The sequence below is a fragment of the Peromyscus leucopus genome, chromosome 7, assembly GCF_004664715.2.
Source record: "Peromyscus leucopus breed LL Stock chromosome 7, UCI_PerLeu_2.1, whole genome shotgun sequence".
Lineage (NCBI taxonomy): Eukaryota > Metazoa > Chordata > Mammalia > Rodentia > Cricetidae > Peromyscus > Peromyscus leucopus.
In genome coordinates, this window is record NC_051069.1 from 67318117 (window position 1) to 67336735 (window position 18619).

General features: G+C 44.6%; 1 protein-coding gene across 2 annotated transcripts in view; it reads left to right on the forward strand.

Annotated features, from left to right (window-relative positions):
* Cilk1 (ciliogenesis associated kinase 1) overlaps positions 1-18619 on the forward strand; it is a 68786-nt gene that overhangs the window by 21447 nt on the left and 28720 nt on the right. For both annotated transcript variants that reach the window (XM_028862614.2, XM_028862613.2), the window contains exons 2-5: positions 1964-2236; positions 6672-6726; positions 12600-12721; positions 13546-13625. In XM_028862614.2, coding sequence (XP_028718447.1) covers positions 2136-2236; positions 6672-6726; positions 12600-12721; positions 13546-13625 — 358 coding nt within the window. In that variant the 5' untranslated portion in view covers positions 1964-2135. The remainder of the gene's footprint in view (positions 1-1963; positions 2237-6671; positions 6727-12599; positions 12722-13545; positions 13626-18619) is intronic.

Genomic DNA, 18619 nt, shown 5'->3' on the forward strand with positions numbered 1-18619 from the left:
TTCTGGACAGTTGATTGTAGAGTATACTGTATCCCTCGTTTGGGGGTCTGTGTGCTGTTTCCTTGTGATTAAGCTGACTGAGATTCTACTTTTGTTGGTTGGGGGAGGGGTTGAGACAAGGTTTCTCTATATAACAACCCTGGCTGTTCTGGAACTTGTTCTGTAGACCAGGCTGCCTCCCAAGTGCTGGGATTAAAGGTGTGCACCACCCTGCCTTGCTGAGATTCTGCATTTTTAAGAGAATACTGTAGACTACATTTTGTTTTTGTTTTTTGTTTTTCGAGACAGGGTTTCTCCATGTAGTTTTGTTGCCTATCCTGGATCTCGCTCTGTAGACCAGGCTGGCCTCAAACTCACAGAGATTCGCCTGGCTCTGCCTCCCAAGTGCTGGGATTAAAGGCGTGCGCCACCGCTGCCCGGCTGTAGACTACATTTTAAAGCACACTGACTGGTGATGTGCCTTTCTCAGTGCATTACATCTAGATTTTATTAATCACATCTCATCCAGGATGTTGAACTTACCATTGACACAAGGATGTTTGGGAGTTTTGTTTTGTCTTGAGATACAGTCTCATTGGTTTGTTGTTGTTGTTGTTGTTGTTGTTTTTCGAGACAGGGTTTCTCTGTGTAGCTTTGCACCTTTCCTGGAATTCACTTTGTAGACCAGGCTGGCCTTGAACTCACAGAGATCTGCCTGGCTCTGCCTCCTGAGTGCTGGGGTTAAAGGCGCATGCCACCACTACCGGCCTGAGATACAGTCTCATTGTGTAGCTCTGGCTGGCTTGGAACTCCCTTTTTACACCAAGATGGACTTAAACTCACAAGAGATCTGCCTCATTCTTACTCAAGTATGTCACTACCAGCAGCTAGGGAAGCGTTTTGGGTTTGGTTTTTGGGTTGGGGGGGGGGTTGTTGTTGTTTTGGGTTGGTTGCTGTTGTTGTTTAGTTTTGTTTTCTGGATTGCTTTTTGTGAAGTTCCCATCCCCCCGCCCCCCAGTAGTTAACCAGTATATTTTGAGATTATACAAATGTCCTGTTTCACCCACCCATTGCTTTCTTCGTGGATCAATGAGCCTCGCCTTCTGCAAGTCTTACCGTGGTATTTCCATCGTCGCGTCTTTTACCATTAGAATCTTCAGATTACTAGTTTAGCAGTCACAGTATACCCTCATCGTTTTCATTAAGTGTTTATGTTATGAGTGTTTGCTTGAGAACATTGTAGTCACCTGGATTACAAAGCTTCTTTGTTATAGGCAGACGGAGTGACTCTCAATTATATGTTTTTAAAAAATCAATGACTTACTATTTTTAAAAAAACCTACAACAATGGGTAGCATGGAAGCTGCTATATATCTCCTATATCGGCCTTGAATAAGTCATTCTTTGTTCAGCTTCCAATCATCTAAGAGAAAAAAAATAGAACCGTTGATGCTTAGCTACAAATAGTTCATGAGACACATGTCGGTTTTCTTTCTGCCACGGTGTGGTACTGGCTTCCTCGCCTTTGTAGGTTTACACTGCTGGTTGTAGCTCAAGTGCAAAGAATGCATTTAGCATGGGTGCTCTTAGTTCAGCAGTCCCCATATACCATAGTCTTGCAGTTTTCCCAGAGAAGCACTGAATTGGACCTAGTTCATTTCATCCGTTTCCAAGCATTGTGTCTCTAGTTTTATGAAGACATTTATTTGTATTTGAAAGAGAATATATAGGCCAGGAGTTGACAGCTTTTTCTGTGACTCCAGAGCATAACCACTCTTGGCTATACAATGTCAGAATCAGTTCTGCTATTATGAATAGAGGTAACCAGCAAGTGTAAATGTCCTTTGTCCCAATAAAACTTTATTTAAATGAATGAATGGCAGTCTAGTGACTACGGTTCACTGCCCATTGTTTTAGATTCCAGAAATACACAAAACCAAAATGTTCATGAACATCTGTCCTAATCCTCCATGCTTTTCTACAGGCAGAAGACTGACCTTCGAAAATATGTATTTGGGAGATAATCACGTTCTATTGAATACCTTGTGCTGGTGCTGCCATCGAAAAATCTGGTTACAGTCTGGGGAGGCCTGCTGCTGCTGCAGGACTGAACCCCCTCGGCCCTGAGATGAGTGTCCCAACAGAGCAGGCACACCATGAATAGATACACAACAATCAAGCAGCTTGGGGATGGGACCTACGGTTCTGTCCTACTGGGAAGAAGCATTGAGTCTGGAGAACTGATCGCCATTAAAAAGTAAGTGAATGCTTCACTCTTGTGAACTCACAGCCAGCTCTTCCTATCAAGGTGCTTTTAACTCTGTTCTGTCCATTCCGTCTTTGAAACATGTCTAACGGGGAGTGGATGGGGGGCATAAAGAAGAACATTAGGCGATGATTCTAATGTTATAAAGAAACGGTACAGCTTATGATGAGGTGGTAGTGAAGTTAATAAATTTCATTTTCCAGGAGAGGACACGTGTTTATCTGGTCCCTGCTGTCTTGTGTCACTCCTCCATATTTAGTGTTTTAGTGCAGACAGAGTTCAGACCAACTGCATTAGTTACCTGTTACTATATAGCAATTTACTCCAAACTTGTAGATTAGAACAACACACACACACACACACACACACACACACACACACACACACACACACACACATTGTATCGCAGTTTCTGTTGGTCAGCACAACTTAGCTGAGTTATCCAGTCCAAAGTCTCTTCTGAGGGTGCAATCAAAGTGTTGCTCAAAACTGTGCTATCATTGACAGCTGGGCAGGGGAAGGATCTACTGCCAAGCTCACTCATGTGACTTTAGATTGCATTTAGACCCTTGGACATTGTTGAACTGAGGGCCTAGGTTCTCTGCTGGTTGTCAGCCAGAGGCTGCCTCTCAGTCCTTTGCCATGTGGACTGCTCCAAAGAGTAGCTCACAATAAGGTGACTTGCTCCACTGAGATCTAGGCAACAGGAAAGCAGTAAGGGGCTGAGAGGCGGCTCAGTGGTTAAGAATATTTACTATTCTTATAGAGGATTGGAGTTCAGCCCCAGCTGAGCTACACAGTTCAACAACCTGTAAGAGCAGTTACAGTTACAACAGCTGTAACTCCAGTTCCAAGGGACCTAACACTCTCTTCTGGCTTCTGTGGCCACGTTCACACACGGTATACATAGTACCCTATTGTACATATATACACTAAATAAATTTTTTGTAAAGAAAGAGTGTTCTTAGATGGAAGTCATATCTTTTTACTCTTACAAATCAATCACAGAAGTGACTTCCTCTCAGAATGATGTACCCTTACTAGCTAGAAGCAGGTTATTGAAGTTTAAAGGGTATACACGGTTATAAATAGAGGAAGATAGGGGTCTTTGGGGATCATGTTAGAGTCTGCCTGCTGGGCTACCTATGCCCATCTGCACTAAGTCCTGTAATTATTTAAAAATCATTTCCCAAACCGAACTTACATGCAGAGTACTATTCCACTTTTATTCCAGACCTGTTTATCCTTCTTATCTTTGTTTTGTTTTGTTTTGTTTCTGTTAGACAGTCTTGCTGTGCAGTCTAGGCTGGCTTTGGATTCACACTTCTCTGCCTTGCCTCCCAAGGACTGGGTTATGGATGTGCAGAGGTTCCTTCTGACTCCGTTTTCCCTCTCTCCAGCCACCTCCAAACCTCAGCTCTCCTGACTTTACTCTCACCTATGCCTCCCCCTCAGTCATCTAGTCCTGGCAATTGTACTAAATAGCTATCTGGTCTACCTCCTCCACGCTTACTAGAACCTCACTTCCAGACTATTACTATTTACCATCTGACCGCCAGGTCCTCTATAGGGCTCTTGCTTCCAGTCATTTCACAGCTCATGCCAAACTGAAAAGACAGTTCATTAAAACCACTAGTGTTAAACATTCTCTGTGTTCTCCTGCCTCTTTGCAGCCCTGTGCTGGATGGTTTTCTGTCAACTTGACACAAACTAAAGTCATCTGAGAGGAGGAAGCCTCAACAAAGAAAATACTTCCATAAGATCAGGTTGTAGACAGCCATGTGGGGGAGGCTCAGGCCATTGTGGGTCATTGTACCTCCCTGGGCTGGTGGTACTGGGTTCTAAAAAAAAAAAGCAAACTGAACAGCCAGAGGAAGAAAGCCAGTAAGCATCACCCTTCCATGGCCTCAGCATCAGCTCCTGCCTCAGGTTCCCACCCTGTTTGAGTTCCTTCAGTAAATGGCTATAGATGTGGAAGCTTTAGTCAAATAAACCCTTTCCTCCCCAACTTGCTCTTGATCGTGGTGTTTCATCGTAATAATAGTAACCATAACTAAGACAGGCCCCTTGTCTCAGGTAACTCCCGTGCTCACAGCAGAGCTGGGCCTAGTCTTGGTATCAGCACAGTCACGTATCTCATGCCTGATCTTTCATCTTTCCCCTAGTTTTGCTGCTCTTTGCCCTGGCTTTCTGGAACCACCTTCTAAAAAAACTTCCTGAACGAAAGCCTAGGAGAGTCCAGTGTGACATAGCTTTCTCTAGGTGCCATCCTCTTAGCAACAGTCATCAACTTCTGTGACCTCCAAGTTGCTGCACCTTTGGCCTGTTTTCTCCAGCTTTATCTCTTATCACTGCCCTCTTTCCTCTTCGCTCCAGTCTCCAGCCTTCCAGTGTCTTGAACTTACTCCTGCCCAGATCTTCTTATGATTGGCCCTACTGCATGTGCCTAGATACATTGTACTGTTTTCTTACTTCCATGGTGGTGGAGCTGAGGGAGCAGGTTGTGGGGGAGTAGACCAGCGGCTGAAAGCTTACATCTGGAACCACAAACAGAAAACCGAGTGTACTTGCCTGAAATGGGGCAAGTGACTGTACTTCCTCTAACAAGGCCATACTTCCTAAGCATTCTTAAATAGCCACCAACTTGAGACCAAGTATTCCAATTCACTAGACCATTGGTCATAGACATTTCCTTCAACTACCACAAATAGTAAGGTACCATGTTGTTGTTTGGTCTTTGGTCTTTTCTCTTTTGGGGGGCCTGCCACCCAGCTCCCAAATAAATCATACATAGAGGCTTATGCTTACTTATAAATGACCAGCCTTAGCTTGGCTTGTTTCTTGTCAGCTTTCTTTAACTTAAATTATCCCATCTATCTGTTGCCTCTGGGCTTTTCCCTTTTCTTACTTCTATAAATCTTACTCTTACTCCGTGGCTTGCTGTGTATCTGGATGGCTGGCCCCTGGAGTCCTCCTCCTTCTCTGGCTACTACTTCTTCTTCTCCCAGATTTTTCCTCCTATATTCCAGATTTCTCTCTGCCTGCCAGCCTTGCCTATCCTTTCTCCTGCCTTGCTATTAGTCATTCAGTTCTTTATTAGACATCAGGTGTTTTAGACAGGCAAAGTAACACAGCTTCACAGAGTTAAACAAATGCAACATAAACAAAAGTAACACACCTTAAAATAATATTCTACAATAATACCATATCTGGTATCTGCATGTGCATTAAAACCCAGTTCCTGTGGTATACTTGCCATGTTTTGAGTGCTTAGCATATAGCCACATACTTTTTTAAAAATATAATTTAAAATTAATTTTTTGAAAACTTCATACATAGGCACAATGTATCTTGGTCATATCCATCCCCACCTGTCCCATGGACCTTCCCAATATATGTCTCTCCCACCTTCATCATCCACCTCTTCCTGTTCCTCCTCCTTTTCCCTTCCTGTTTATAATCCCCTGAGCCTAACTAGTGCTGTTTTATCCTGCAGCAACATATCTGTGGCTACCAACAACAGAAGTTGTGCGGGCCAGCACTGGCCTAGACAGAGTAAACTTGAGGGAGTTTCCTTCGGCCAAGTTAGTTTGTTAGCGTCAGACAGCAGACCTGGCTGTTTGTACGACACCAGGAGGCCTGGTTAGGGTTTCTGTTGCTGTGATAAACACCATGACCAAGTTGGTGTGGAAAGGGTTTATTTCTTCTTACAACTCTCAGGTCACACTCCATCACTGAGGAAAGTCAGGAGCTGATGCAGAGGCCCATGGAGGGGTGCTGCTTACTGTCTTGTTCCTTGTGGCCTGCTCTGCTCAGCCTACTTTTTTATACAGTCCAAAAACAGCTGCTCAGGGATGGCACCACCTACAGTGAGCTGGACCCACAAGCCTCAATCACCCATCAAGCCCCACGGACTTACCTGCAGGCCTGTCTAACGGGACGTTTTCTCAACTGAGATTTCTTCTTCCCAGATACGTCTGGATTTGTGTCAAGTTGACAAAAAAACAAGCAGTACACTAGGTCCCCACTGCTGCGGGAAGTATAATGGCTTAGGCTTGACATGTTTTCATATAAAGGCTTCTTAGATAGTATAATATTTTATACAAATTGGAACCAACATTGGTTAGGTTCAGAATGAAAAAAAATATTTTTATTTGTATGTGTGTGCATTCATGTGTGCCTGCTGCGTGTGTATGTGTGCATGCCCACAGAGGCCAGAAAATGACATTGGGTCCTCTGGAGCTGGGTTGCAGGCAATTTAAGCTGCCTGATGTGGGTGCTGGGAATGAATGAGGGTTCTTTGCAAGAGCATGCAATGCTCTCAACACTCAGCTGCCTCTCCAACCCTGAATGAAAACATTTCTAAGAAATGGTGTTCAGCCTATCACTTGGAATAAGCATGTTGTTTCTTTCTCTTCCCTTTCAGAATGAAAAGAAAGTTTTACTCCTGGGAAGAATGCATGAACCTTCGGGAGGTTAAGGTATTTGTCAATTTATCAGGGAATAATTCTATTTGGCTGATTAGAATAGCTGTATTTATGGCTAGATGTATACCTGCTGTAGTCATTTCATCGTTTTTTTTTTACGAATGCTGTGAAGGTAGAAAGAGGATATTTTATACAGCTGGTATCTGAAAGTGGAAAATTACTACGTTACTTAGTGGATGTATTATTACTAGAATGCTTTTGTCGTTAATGGATTCTTCAACCCGTATATTTCAGCAAGTGTTGGTTTGGTGGACTGTTGCCTCCATAGGTGTCGTTTCCATCCACTGATGCACAGGAAGTTCTACCTGTGGCTTATTTCCTAGATAGGATAGCAATGCCTCTTGAGTTTCCTTGCACTAATACTCTGTTGTATGCAATGGAATTCTTTGACTCACACAGAGCTTTGTCAGCATTGCATAGAGCGTGTCTTCACCGGTTTCCTTTGTTTGTTTCTTTTCTTTCTTTCTTTTTTTCTGCCTATGTAGCCCAGGTTGGCCTTGAACTAGAAATCGTCTTTGGCTCTGCAGCTTCCCAGTTGCTGTGATTTACAGGCTCCACCAGGCCTGGTTTGTTGTTGTTGTTGTTTTTCTTTCTTTCTCTCCAGTGCTGGTGAACAAACTTAGGACCTCATGCACCTCAGCAAATGCTCTAGAGCAGAGGTCCCCCCCAGCCCCTTTCCTGGGCAGGTGTTCTAGAGCAGAGGTCCCCCCCAGCCCCTTTCCTGGGCAGGTGCTCTAAAGCAGAGGTCCCGCCCCAGCCCCTTACCTGGGCAGGTGTTCTAGAGCAGAAGGTCCGCCCCAGCCCCTTTCCTGGGCAGGTGCTTTAGAGCAGAGGTCCCGCCCCAGCCCCTTACCTGGGCAGGTGTTCTAGAGCAGAGGTCCCGCCCCAGCCCCTTACCTGGGCAGGTGTTCTAGAGCAGAGGTCCCGCCCCAGCCCCTTACCTGGGCAGGTGTTCTAGAGCAGAGGGTCCGCCCCAGCCCCTTTCCTGGGCAGGTGTTCTAGAGCAGAGGGTCCGCCCCAGCCCCTTTCCTGGGCAGGTGTTCTAGAGCAGAGGGTCCGCCCCAGCCCCTTTCCTGGGCAGGTGTTCTAGAGCAGAGGGTCCGCCCCAGCCCCTTTCCCGGGCAGGTGTTCTAGAGCAGAGGGTCCGCCCCAGCCCCTTTCCCGGGCAGATGTTCTAGAGCAGAGGGTCCGCCCCAGCCCCTTTCCCGGGCAGGTGTTCTAGAGCAGAGGGTCCGCCCCAGCCCCTTTCCCGGGCAGGTGTTCTAGAGCAGAGGGTCCGCCCCAGCCCCTTTCCCGGGCAGGTGTTCTAGAGCAGAGGGTCCGCCCCAGCCCCTTACCTGGGCAGGTGTTCTAGAGCAGAGGTCCGCCCCAGCCCCTTTCCTGGGCAGGTGTTCTAGAGCAGAGGTCCGCCCCAGCCCCTTTCCTGGGTAGGTGTTCTAGAGCAGAGGTCCGCCCCAGCCCCTTTCCTGGGCAGGTGTTCTAGAGCAGAGGTCCCCCCAGCCCCTTTCCTTTGTTTTTGTTCCCCTTTCTTTCTCTTTTTCCTCTCTCCTCTCCATTCTGCTTTTAACATCTCTCCAGGTAGACTCACCACGAGGGTTTCCTTATGCATTGGAGTGGTGCTTCATCCATTGCTAGGCCTCGCACTCATCTCTGTTTGAAAAGCCCAGTGGGATGTGAAACCAGCCCTTTTAGAAGGTGAAATAGGGCTTCAAGTCCAGAGCAGGGACGTGCAAACTTTTTTCATAAGGGGCAAGGTCATAACTCTTTTAGACTCCATGAGCCAAAAGATATTGTTGAAGATATTGTTTGTGTATAGATGTAATGAGTGAAAACTATCCCATCAGGTGTGATGGTGCATGACTTTAATCCCAGCACTTAGGAAGCTAAGGCAGGTGGCTCTCTGAGTTCAAGGCCAGCCTGGTCTGTGTAGTGAGCTCCAGGCCAGCCAAACCTACATAGTAAGACTTTTTAAAAAAAAGAAAAAGAAAGAAGGAGGAGAAGAAGAGGAGGAGGAGGAGGGGGAGGGGAGAAAAAGGAGGAGGAGGAGCAGCAGCAGCAGCTGGGCGTGGTGGCACAAACTTTTAATCCCAGTACTCAGAAGGCAGAGGCAGGTAGATCTCTGTGAGTATGAGGACAACCTGGTCTACAGAGCACATTCCAGGACAGCTAGAGAGACTCTGTCTCAAAAACATACACACACACACACACACACACACACACACACAAACAAAAACAAAAGAAAAAAAGTATAGCATATAAAAATAATAATTGAATATAATTTTATTACAAGTCTTCCAATGAGAAAAATGGCTTCATTTGCTGGGAGGCCATAACATTAAGCTTAATTGAGGTTCAAGGTGATCAGGGTTAGAGAAATGGCTCAGAAGTTAAGAACACTTGCTGCACTTGTAGAGGGCCCTGTTTAGTTACCTCCCCAGCACACGGATGATTCACAACTGCATCAGTTCTCGGGGATCCAACACCCTCTGCTGGCCTCCTAGGGCACTTGTAAGCATGTGGTATACATACCTATATCATACATACATACATACATACATACATACATACATACATACATACAATCAGGCCAACACACATACATGTAGACAGAAGTTTTCCTGTCCCACAGCCACTCTCAACACAATGAGGCTTATATTGGTTATAAATGCTCGGCCAATAGCTTAGGCTTGTTACTAGCTAACTCTTACATTTAAATTAATCCACATTTTTAGTTATGTTTGCCACGTGGCTCATGGCTTGTTACCTCTTTTTCTATGTGCCCTGATTGCCCGATGGCTGGCTGGCATCTCCCCCTCAATTCCTGACTTCACCCTCACTCTTCTCATCATTCTTTCTGCTTCAGGCTGTCTCGCCCAATCTCTTCTTGCCCTGCTATCAGCCACTCAGTTTTTTTTATTAACAATGAGCATAATCCACAGAACATACATATAAAATAAAGTAAAAAAAAAAGTAAGAGTAGTATTCTGTCATAAAAGTGATTGGGAATACTCATCTGTAAAATCTGCTCCTAGTTCATGGACCCTTGAAGAACAGGTAGTGGATGGATTTCACCTGAGTCACAGTAGTATGTTAACCTCTTAGAGAATAAAAGCTCTGGGATCCCAAAGCATCACAGGTAAAGAACAAAGCATGACCCATGGAATTCTTGTGATGACATGATGCTTTGGGGAGTGCCCTTGGTTTTGATGGTAAGCCTTACTTTTCTGTACAACTGACTGTACATTTTCTCTCCTGGAAATGCACACCTTGGCTGCCTTTGTTGATACTCAGGCAAATTCAACCTCAGGGACAAAGGACTTATTTCGGTTCACAATTGAGGAGATAGAAACTATGCTGGTGAGGAAGGCATGACAGGAAGTCATAGATGTGACAGGAAGAGTGACACAATTGTTCTGTATGGAGTCTGTAGTCAGGAGGAGGAGTAGTTGATGAATGCGGCTGTTAGCTTGTTTTCGTCCTTCCTTTTTTTGTTGTTGATGCAAAATCTCTTATACTCAGGTTGGCCTCAAATCCACTGTGTAGTCAGGGCTGGTCTTGAACTCCTGATTCTTTTGCCTTCAGCTCCCAAGTACTGTCATTATAGGTATACGTCATGAAGCCTGCTTTCCTCTTTTCCCTTCTTATTCTGTCCAGGACCCCAAACCTGGTGCTGCCCACACTCGGAGTGGGTCTTCCTTCCCAAGTTAAACCTTTCTGGAAACTCCCTCAAAGTCATGCCTTGAGGTGTGTCTCCTAAGTGATTCTAAGTCCCATCAAGTGGACGGTGAGGACTAACTATCTCATGCTTCTTGTTTGTACCTCACCTTTGACCTTTAATATGTCTTCTTTATTGTTCCATTCATTATTTGTTTGGCTTTGAGACAGGATCTCACTGTGTAGCCCAGAGTGGCCTTGGTCTTATAGAGATCCACTGCCTCTGCCATCCAATCTGCAATGCACGCCACCAAGCCTAGTCACATGTTACATGCATTTTAAATTCATACCCTATGCTCACAGCAAGGCTACTGGCCTCTGAAAGGCAGACACTGCCTTGCACCAGTCTTATCCTTAGGATATAGTTCATTGTGGCTGTAACAGGGAGGACAGCGTTGACAAGTCCCTGAGGGTGGCAGAACTGGTACTATCGATTCACCCATGGAGTGCATCCCTGTGGGAACTGTTGGCTCATTTTTGAGTCGCTCCTGATGCTTTCTGCTCTGACACAAGTGGCCTGTGTCTACTCCTCCACAGACTTTCCCATAACCACATGAGACGCTTCTTTCCCGATACAGTTCTTTGTAAAGTGAATACGGTGAAATTCTCCAAGCAGAATTAACCCTTTACAGATTAGACGGATAGAAAATTTAACTTGCTCAGTAACCTCATTAAAACTGGAGCTTCAAGCTGTTCTTAGACATGAGCCTGTAATTCATGTTTCAGACAGACCATAGCCTCACAGCTGAACCAAAGCTCTAAAACAGACTTTTTTTTTTCCTGAGTGAATTTGCCATGAAGCTGTTCATCGAGAGATGCTTGTGACATGCTTGAAGCAAACAGGCAGGAAAGATGGCCGCCATCAGGAGCAGCCAGTGAACAACGGCCTATGTTGTTACTCATGGAAAACCAGGGCTCCAACCCAAGTAAAAGGGATAATCAACTGGGCTGGGCCATCCTAGAAGATTCTAGCCCAAACTGCTGAGGATCCATTCCAGTAAAATGACTTGGCAAGAATGTGTCCTCTGAGATGAAAAGTCTAGAAAAGTCTCACTTGGTCTTTATCTACTGGCCGTATTTCCTCTCTCTTCTAAGCTACATCAATCCAAGTTCCGATCATTTGGATCCTTCTGGATTTGGATGTTTACTTTAACTCTTCCTTCTGTACATTTTGTTTGTTTTATAGAAAGGGTGTTCTTTTTAATGAAATTCAAAGACGGAGGACAAATTCTATAATTTGTCATTATTGACCTCATTGCCCTGTGAGGGAAAAGACTTTTCAAGGTTCAAATTCTGATCATCCAGGTAGCACTCCCAATGATTGGGTGTCTCCAGATACTGATTGCTGGTCACTAACAGGACAGTGTTTTTGTTCACCATTGGCAGATGGTATATATGGAAAGTCATATGTACAGGGCTACACTCAAATGAACTTAGAAAACTACATGTGTATGATGAGTAATCAAAGCTCGTGTATCATCTTCTGAACCATGTCCATGTTCCTCAGCTACTGCCTGACTTGCTCATCTCTATTGCTCTTGACCTTTCACTCACTATTTCATCAATAATATGTCTTCAATCCCCCTGGTAATTAAAACTCATATTGTAAGAAGAAGCATTTTGTCGCAGGCACACAAGTCTGATCAAAGTCTAGAGAATCAGGCTATCAGCCTCAGTCCTTTCAGCAATTTCCTGTTGACTGTGTCTGCAGGCTGCTGTCTGGTGACCTCAGCCTTAACCAGCTGCATTCTCCAGCGCCAGAAGATTTAAAGCCATGGCTCTCTTTATTGGTTCCCCTCTGGCCACTTGTACAACCTGAGTTCCATGATCTGGAGGGGGTGAGCTTAAAACAGCCTGGGCCTGTTGCCACAAAAATAGTCCTGACCTATCGCTCCAGGAACAGTACAGTCAGGAGTACTAGCTAGTGATCAGATGCTTACTTTCTAGTCAATCCACCAAAGGCATGCTTCTAGATAAAGTCATGTTGACTTCAGAGAAACACTGTTTACAAAGTTGCCAATATAATGTGATTCATGGCATGTTCTCGGTTCTCAAATCAGAAATCCCTTTCTAAGTATGCTTAGGGTTGCTTTCCCTTTGAGACACATTTGTTTTTCTAATTTCATTTGGTTTTCTTTCTCACCTTGTTTCAGTCTTTGAAGAAGCTCAATCATGCCAACATAGTAAAGCTGAAAGAAGTCATCAGGGAAAACGATCATCTCTATTTTATCTTCGAGTACATGAAGGAAAACCTTTACCAGCTCATTAAAGAAAGGTATGGTTTGGTCATAACCTTATTTTTGAACAAAATGTCTTTGAGATTTATTTTTGTTGTTTAAAATTATATCTGTAGGGGTGCATATGTGTGTGAGTGCCCACAAATGCCAGAGGTGCCAGCTCCCAACTAGTGCTGGAGTTACGGTGAGCTACTCCAATGTGGGTGTGGGAACTGAACTCCCAAGGATCCTCTATTGCAAAATAGATATACTTTCTGCTTGGTTTATTTCAGCTTTCCGGTTCTTTCTATAGTCCTTTAACAGTCTTATGTGCCTCTGGATTTTAATGATGAAATCTGCCAGCTAAGTGAAGAACATTCCTGTGCCAGGGAGCCCCGGGACAACTCCAGGGATGCAGCTTGCTTGCTTGCTTTCATTTTGTGGTGGTGGTGGTGGTGGTGGTGGTGGTGGTGGTGGTGGTGGTGGTGGTGGTGGTGTTTTGAGAAAGGTCTCATTTCTAGGCTGACCTCAAACTTGCTGCATAGTTGAGACTAGCCTGGAACTCAGGATCCTTCTATGTGAACCTTCTGAGTCCTGAGATTACAGGTGTGGCTGCCCTGCCTAGCTTATTTTTGGATACAGTGTTACAGGTTTCTTATTTATTTTATTATAAAACGTTTACTCTTTTCTTTGTAATAGAGCTCAATGTACTTGGTGTTTATTACTTAGCCTCACTATGTCAACAAGTGATTATTTTTCTCTGCTATTTATTATCAAAGGATCTGGTAAAATTTCTTAATCAGAATAACTCAAGATAATAACAGAGATTCCTTTTACTACAGAAACTCAGCTCTTTAACTTTGTTTTCTTCTGGCCCATACAGAAATAAGTTGTTTCCAGAGTCTGCTATAAGGAATATAATGTATCAGATATTGCAAGGACTGGCATTTATTCATAAACACGGTAGGTGATTTGCAATATTGTGCTTCCGAATAGCAGTGAAATGTTATTGTGAATGAATATCAGGTGGATGACACAGGAAGCGTTAACGCCTGTAGAGCTGACAGGCTGACAGTGGCTTTCAGAATATTCAGGACTTTGTTTACTGCATTTCTCTCTCTCTCTCTCTCTCTCTCTCTCTCTCTCTCTCTCTCTCTCTCTCTGTGTGTGTGTGTGTGTGTGTGTGTGTGTGTGTGTTCTTCAGTTTTAGCATTAAGCTTGTTAGTTATAGATAGATCTAGGAATTATTTCCCACCATTTTCTGATGTATCCACAAGGTTTCCTCAGATCAGAATTCTGAGGTAGCTAGTGTCCACACTTAGCATCTCTGCACTGTGCTGGTCATTTTCCTACATTGTTTTTATTTCAGTTTGTTTCTAAGGGGATTAAAGTGGCCTAAAACTTTACACAACACAGGAAAACAAAATAAATTAAAACTTAGCAAATGGCTGGGCAGTGGTGGTGCACGCCTTTAATCTCAGCACTCAGGAGGCAGAGCCAGGTGGATCTCTGTGAATTCAAGGCCAGCCTGGTCTACAGAGCGAGCTCCAGAACAGCCAGGGCTACACAGAGAAACTCTGTCTCGGAAAAACAAAAAAACAAAACAGAAACACAAAAAACTTAGCAAACCAAAGAACAGACAAAGTCAAAACAAGGCAGTGGTACAACCAGGAGTCAAAGCCACTCATTCTTTCTTCCCTCGTTTCTTTCTTTCTTTCCCTTCTTTCTTTCTTTCTTCCCTCGTTTCTTTCTTTCTTTTCTTTCTTTCTTTCTTTCTTTCTTTCTTTCTTTCTTTCTTTCTTTCTTTCTTTCTTTCTTTCTTTCTTCCTTCCTTCCCTTGTTTCTTTCTTTCTTTCTTCCTTTCTTTTTTTCCTTTTCCTTCCTTCCTTCCTTCCTTCCTTCCTTCCTTCCTTCCTTCCTTTCTCTCTCTCTCTTTCTCTCTCTTTCTTTTTTAAGAGGAATCACAGTTTAGGAGGGGAGATAACCAACTGTGGTCACACAGTTCTTCAACCTCAGCACTTGTGAGGCAGAGGCAGGCAGAGCTCTATGAGTTTGAGTCCAACCTGGCCTACATAGCAAGTTCGAGGCCAGCCAAGGCTACATAGTAAGATATTGTTTTAAAAAAATAAAAGAAAAGATATAGTCCACACTGGTGGGAATGGTAGCAGGAATGTAACACAGTATGCCCAAGTCTTTTTTTTTTTCCTAACTTGTTATTTTAAATTGTTTTCATATAATATATTTTGATCATATTCTTTCTTCTCCCCTAAGTCCTCCTACATCCTCCTCACCCCTCTACATACCCAATTTCATGATCTTTCTCCTTCTTAAAAAAGAAAAAAAAAAAACAAAAATAAAAACAAAAGTCAAAAAATTACTAAATCACAACCCCCAAAAAAGCTTGGTGTCCACTCCCCCTCCTCTGTGCCCAGCTTCTGTCTGGCATGAATCTGTACAGGTCCTGTGTGTGCTGTCACACTCCGAGTTGACAGGGTGTGCGTCAGCCCTGTTGTGTCTGAAGGATGCTGTTTTCTTCGAGTCATCCACAGCCTCTAGTCCTCACAGTCTTTCTGCCTCCTCTTCTGCATAGATCCATAGCATTGGGAAGAAGGGTTTGATAAAGATACCCCATGTAGAGCTGAGTGCTCCAGGGTCTCTCACTGTCTGCACAGTGTCCAGTTGTGGGTCTCTGTGTGAATTGCCATTGGCTTCAAGTGGAGGCATTCTGATGAGGGGTGAGCCATGCACTGATCTATAGATATATCGCAGTATGGCATCACAGGGTGTTTTACTGCTGTAGTAGTAGGTTCTCACCTGGGGCCCATGGCCTATCTAGTCTTAGTGCCTTGGCCTCCTTGGTGATATCAAGTGTGGGTTCCTCCGCATGGAATGAGCCTCAAGTCTAATTTTTAATCAGTGGTTGGTTACTCCCAGTACCTTTATGCCGCTGTTGTACGAGTGTATTTTGAAGAGGTCACCCTTGTAGGTTGCAGAGTTTGTAGGGTTGAAGCCTCTAGTTGGGAACCAGCTTGATTTCTCCACGTGTGATGGCATAAGTAAATGGTGTCTTCAGCGATAGGGTCCTATACTCTGGTTGTGGGGGGAACCAATAACCAATAATCATAATAGCCTGTAATGTTTGGAGGATATGTCCGCGTGCCAGCAAATTTTATTCCAGTAGAAGAAGCAGACAACAGACTTGTGTCTGAGCTTGTTATACAAAGCAAAGTGTGAGCCGGGCAGTGGTGGTGCACGCCTGTAATCCCAACACTTGGGAGGCAGAGGCAGGAGGATCTCTGTGAGTTCAAGGCCAGTCTGGTCTACAGAGTGAGTTCCAGGACAGCCAGGGCTACACAGAGAAACCCTGACTCAAAAAAAAAAAAAAACAAAAAAAAAACCAAGCAAACAAACAAACAAACAAACCAAAGTGTGAAACATGATCAGTTAGAACGTATGTAGTTTCCTTGATTTAAAAATTGACTAGTCAAAAGCAAGATTATTATTTTTTAAATTAAGACCTTCATTTTACATGTATTTATCTATCTAATGTGTGTGTGTGTGTGTATGTATGTGTGTGTGTATGTGTGTGTGTATGTGTGTATGTGCGTGTGCATACGCATGCATTCCCGTGTGTGACACAGCATGGGTGCAGAGGACAACCTGCAGGAGTCTTGCAGTGACTCCTCTTCCTTCCTCCCTTACGTGGGTCTTGAACTAGTGTCGTCAGGCTTGGCAGCAGGCATTCCCACCTGCTGAGCCATCTTCCAGAGGTATTCTTGATACCCTGGCCAGGAAGACACTTGCTCGTGGGCCCTGTGGAGGGGACAGTGTGTCACTGATTTTATAGTAAACACAGTGGCAGGCTGCATAGGCCCGTTTTGCTCGATATCCTCACTGTAGGCCAGTCATGTCGCCTGATCAGAGAAAGCAGTTCTGCCCGGCCCCCGTGTGACTCTCTTCAGGGATGGTGTGGGTAGTCCACAGAGAGATCTAGAATGTCCAAAGGGAAGCATAGCTATGTGCCCTTCAGGAAACTCTCCATTTGTGTTTTCCCTCCTAACTGAGCTTGTGGAACGTTAAACAGCAATGACTATGAGGCAGTCATCTCCAGCAGCTCTCTGGAACGTTGCTGGTTCTAACCACTGGAGACCAGATGAGGCTGGATTGATAACTTTCCCGTGAACACGTAGCCAACACGTGGACATCTGTGGGCGAGGACAGAAGTGCTCTGAGAAGGTCATTTGAGGTGGTCTCAGCATGTGGACCTTGGCTGATTTTGTACAGGCAGAAGCCTCAACACTCTCAGTCTGTGCATGTTGCCGCTGTAAACAGTGCGCTAACAAATGGATGCATTACTCAGTAAGAGACTGGCTTGAAACCTTTCAACAATTACTGGATTTGGTGTAAATTGTCAGTGGGTAGAAAAATATTGTGTTGCACAAGGTGGCACATTATATCCAGGGTCAGCACCAGCTTGCTCTTTATCTCTAAGTAGCTCTTCAATGTTACAAAAAGGATGAAACACACAGACCTTGGCTGTCTCTACAGACCCTTGACATCCTCTATCACAAGCTTCATAATCCATGAGTGATACACACGGCTGAGCTGACTTGTTTGCTTGTTTGTTTGTTTGTTTTCCGAGACAAGGTTTCTCTATATAACAGTCCTGGCTGTCCTGGAACTCGCTCTGTAGACCAGGCTGGCCTTAAACTCACAGAGATCCACCTGCCTCTGCCTCCTGAGTGCTGGGATTAAAGACATGCAATACAGCCGTGAGCATGACTTCTTAATCCAGCATGGTGAAACACTAAGTACAGGTGATCGCTGATCCCACTAACTTCGGAGGACTGGCTTTTTAGCCATTATTCACAAGAATTCATGGCGAGTGGTGTGTAATAATCAGACACAGCACCTTGGGGACAAATAGAGGACATGTAAGAGCTCAAGGAGAAAAGTGGGGAACCACAGGGGTTTTCTGCCAGCTTATTTTTCAAATAGGGAGCAGTCAGAGTTTTGGTCATTTGGGCTGTTTCCTTAACCCTGGAACCTGAGTTAGAGACTTCCTTTTTACTCCTTTTAATGGGACTCAGATATGTCTAGGAAGAACTCACAACCTTTCTTCTGAGACGCTACTTAATGAAGTATTTATGGTCTCATAGACACAGGCTGCCTACGAGCTTCTAACATGTTCCTACACACGTGCCTATCTCTGTATGTACACATGCCCACATACCTATCATCTATACAGTCCCTCCTCTCCGTTACACGTGAACAGATGCACAGGCATTGGCACGTGTACACACACATCTTTAGCTAACAGTTTAGCACCCCATAAAATCCCCTTGGAACTCTGCACTGCCATTACTTTCAAGCCTTAGACATTGAGAGTGTGTTTGCAAACAGTGAGAGTGTGTGTGCAAACAGTGAGCATGTGTGTGCAAACAGTGAGAGTGTGTGTGCAAACAGTGAGAGTGTGTGTGCAAACAGTGAGAGTGTGTGCAAACAGTGAGAGTGTGTGTGCAAACAGTGAGAGTGTGTGCAAACAGTGAGTGTGTGTGCAGACAGTGAGAGTGTGTGTGCAAACAGTGAGCGTGTGTGCAAACAGTGAGAGTGTGTGTGCAAACAGTGAGCGTGTGTGCAAACAGTGAGGGTGTGTGTGCAAACAGTGAGAGTGTGTGTGCAAACAGTGAGAGTGTGTGTGCAAACAGTGAGAGTGTGTGAAAACAGTGAGAGTGTGTGTGTGCAAACAGTGAGAGTGTGTGCAGACAGTGAGAGTGTGTGTGTGCAGACAGTGAGAGTGTGTGTGCAAACAGTGAGAGTGTGTGAAAACAGTGAGAGTGTGTGCAAACAGTGAGAGTGTGTGCAAATAGTGAGAGTGTGTGTGCAAACAGTGAGAGTGTGTGTGCAGACAGTGAGAGTGTGTTTGCAGACAGTGAGCGTGTGTGCAAACAGTGAGA